Source organism: Nestor notabilis, unplaced genomic scaffold (genome assembly GCF_000696875.1).
Source record: "Nestor notabilis isolate BGI_N333 unplaced genomic scaffold, ASM69687v1 scaffold3869, whole genome shotgun sequence".
NCBI lineage: Eukaryota > Metazoa > Chordata > Aves > Psittaciformes > Psittacidae > Nestor > Nestor notabilis.
The window spans coordinates 1-3,255 of record NW_009944033.1 but is presented as its reverse complement, the minus strand read 5'-3'; the positions used below and the strand labels follow the sequence as shown (position 1 = coordinate 3,255).

General features: G+C 57.3%; 1 protein-coding gene across 1 annotated transcript in view; it reads right to left on the bottom strand.

Annotated features, from left to right (window-relative positions):
* The window catches only part of BRINP2 (bone morphogenetic protein/retinoic acid inducible neural-specific 2), a gene marked incomplete at its 5' end in the record, with an annotated part of 3,573 nt that extends 2,146 nt beyond the window's left edge, over positions 1 to 1,427 (bottom strand). The window contains 4 exons of the mRNA XM_010022231.1: positions 9 to 58; positions 420 to 525; positions 888 to 1,078; positions 1,237 to 1,427. Of these exons, the coding sequence (XP_010020533.1) occupies positions 9 to 58; positions 420 to 525; positions 888 to 1,078; positions 1,237 to 1,427 (538 nt within the window). The remainder of the gene's footprint in view (positions 1 to 8; positions 59 to 419; positions 526 to 887; positions 1,079 to 1,236) is intronic.
* Positions 1,428 to 3,255: the final 1,828 nt, after the last annotated feature.

Here is a 3,255-nt window from a genome sequence, read left to right as displayed (position 1 = left end):
CTGAGGGCGGCCGCCACAAACCTCTCCCGCAGGTAGGAGGGGAGCACTGTCTGCAGCCCTGTGAGCAGGAGGAGCCCCAAGAGCATCAGGGCACATGTTTGTAGGGCCCCTCAAAAACATTGTCCGGGCAAGGAGGGAGCGAGCTTTCCCGCTCCCCAGGCTCCCACCCTTACATGATTATCATATCAATTTGCTGTGGAGACGCTTGTCTGGGCTGTGCATCGATCTTGGCTCCTCTTGGCAGACGAGCAACAACCTCATCCTGCCCAGCTTTGACTATTTTCATCCCCTTTCCTCCCCAGCTCCTACACTGAGAGCAGCATCTCGAGCCAACATCCTCCCCTGCGGCCCCCTATGCACCCGCAAGCATCCCACAGTGGCACTTGTCCATAACCACGTCCCCACCAGCCCGGATCTACCTTGGAGCTGCACTTTGTTCTCAGGGCTCTGCACCAGGACGGAGCTCACTGAGTCCAGATTGTCGTAGTTGCTACAGCCAAGTGGCCCTGTGCGTGTTTCAGTCACCTAAGGGGAGACCCACAGGTTGTCAGGGACACAGGAGGGGACCCAGAGCGTGAGCCACCCCACTGAAAGTGCTGCAGATAAGCCCTGGCCAGCCTTGCCATGCCCCACTCCCCACAGCAAGGCAACACTTGGAAAGGAGGACTAATTGGCTGCTAATTGGCGTGCTGACAGGTGGCAGCCCTGCCTGCAGCCCGCTGAAAAATGTGCCTTCATTAGCATGCCCAATTTCCCATAAATAACGCGGATGTGCTAACTTTGCCTGCTCTCCCCCTCTGTCTGGTGAGGTGCTGCTGGAGGGGCTGCTGCTGAGGCCCAGAGCTGCTGTCTCCCGGCACTGCCCTCTCCCTCGCACCCTCGCTTACCTTGATAGCGGCTGTGGCAATCTGGATGTGGTGGAGCCGGCGCAGCGTGCTCTCCCGGTCAATGAAGTAGGATGCTGCCAGCTGGTGCAGGGTCTCCAGTGAGACCCCCGAGCTGTTCCCAGCCACCCCGGTGGCCTCTGCCCTCCGGCTCAGCTTGCGCTTGTCCACAAAAATGGTCAGGGACTCCTCTCCTGGGGAGGACATGCAGTGCTTTTGGGGGGCTGCTGCCTCCCCCCGTTCCCTTCTTGGCCACAGTTCTCCTATAGTGCTTATTTTCCCACCTTCCCTCATTTGCACACTGCCTCGTGCAAGGGAAGCGAGCAGGGAGTGAGCTCCAACCAGCACTCACCTCCCAGCGTGGCAGCAAGCAAGAAGTGTGTCCCATACTTTCTGATGAGGCTGTCGGTGATCTGCTGGGCACTGGGTCGGCGTCCCAGCAGACGGATGTTGCGGATGAATTCAGGGGCCAGTGGAAGCGGCAGGCTGAAGAAGTCTTTCCTCTCCAAGGCCAAATTATTCACCTTCCAACGAGCAAACTCTCTGCGGGAGGAATACGGCAGTGGAGAGAAGGTTCGAAACAGGTCTGGCTGTGCCACATGCACACTGGCCCCTACACCGTCCCCAGCTTCCAACTTGGGGTGGGGGGGACCACCCCAACCTCCCTATCACTGCAGCAGAGGTGAAGGACCTGTTGGGCTCACCAGCTATAGATCCAGCCAGGACAAAAGCATCATCCCTCCCTAAGCCATCAATGGAGATAATGAGCTACAAGCAGTCGAGATACCTAACATTGATTAATTAGGCGCCTCCGGCAGGCATTAATCACAGCCCTGGGCAGGGCCAAAGCCCTTTCCAGCCTGCTGGGTTGCCTGGGCCTTGTCCATCCTCCATCCCCATGCCAATGGGTCCAGGTGAAAATCTGACATCTAGGGCTTTCATGGTTGTAAGTCTTAATACCATTTTGTAGGAAGCTAGAGGCGCTGGGATGTGGTGGAGTTGGTGGTAGGTCCCCTTGTAGCCCCAGAGGCTGTGAATGTGCCCCACTGGCCCTCTGGCAACACCCAGCCCCAGAGGGCAGCTGCCAGCCTGCTGATGCCTCCAACCACCAACGTCCCGTAAACAACTAGAGTCCGATTTCAGCCTAATCTTTGGTATTTTGCTCTAATTAAAACCAGACGTTGCCTTCAGACAGTTTAATTGAGGGCTGGTTGGGAAAGGAGGGAGAAAGAGGAGGAGGGAGGAGTGGATGGGTGCAAAGCAGCCAAGGGGCTTGGTGTGTGCTGGGTTGTCTTGCATCATGATTTTTGGGCCCAGAAGTTAGAATGTTAGGGCCAGGAGCAGAGTGGGGGCAGGGTGCTGTTTCTCCCCTTGTATGCATGCTCCCTGGGTGTGGGGGCACAGGGTGCTGGGTGGCCAGGAGCCCTGCACCATTATCCCCCATCCCATAGGCCAAGCAAGCTCTGAAGGCTGCTAGCTGGTTCTCTGCCTCAGAAGAGGCGCAAGCCAGCTGCTGTCCTGGCTGCTTTTTCCCATCCCACCACCATCACCAGCAGCATCCCTGGAGGATGTGAGTCCCTTAGCATGGTAGTGTCTGTGCGTAGGAAAGTGGCGAGGAGGGGAGAGGAGCTCTCTGGGGCTGCTGGGCTGCATAACAAGGCTGCCATCCTGGCATCTATGTCAGTACCCCTGGGAGGCAGTGGCTGGGCTTTGCTCCACTGCTGGTAAACCCCCAGGGGTGGGCACCAGTGAACAGAGGAAGGGAAAATGGCTCATTAGCAGGAGGTGACAATTAGCACCTGGAAATGGTGGAGTGGGTTTCCCATGCTGGCTGTCATGGGATGACCCTTTACTGGTGCCAGCATACCCTGCTGTTGCTGAACCTGGCTCTCTACTGGCAAGGCTGGGCTTTGCTCCACTGCTGGTAAACCCCCAGGGGTGGGCACCAGTGAACAGAGGAAGGGAAAATGGCTCATTAGCAGGAGGTGACAATTAGCACCTGGAAATGGTGGAGTGGGTTTCCCATGCTGGCTGTCATGGGATGACCCTTTACTGGTGCCAGCATACCCTGCTGTTGCTGAACCTGGCTCTCTACTGGCAAGAACTGCCCCCCCCCAGCACTGGCCCCGATGCATGTAGCATCCCACTGCCACAGTCCGTGGGGCGACAGCACTGGGAACATGCCAGGGGATCAGTCGGGATGACTTTTCATGAGCCTCAGCCACATCGTAGTCCCAACTGGCTGGCAGTCCAGACAGGCTCACTAATTTGGCACAGAGATGTCTTTGTGCATGCAAAAGTAAAAAGGAGCATCCCTCCCTGCCTCCCACCATAAGGGTTGATCCCATCTCAGCCTGTGCACCAAATCACT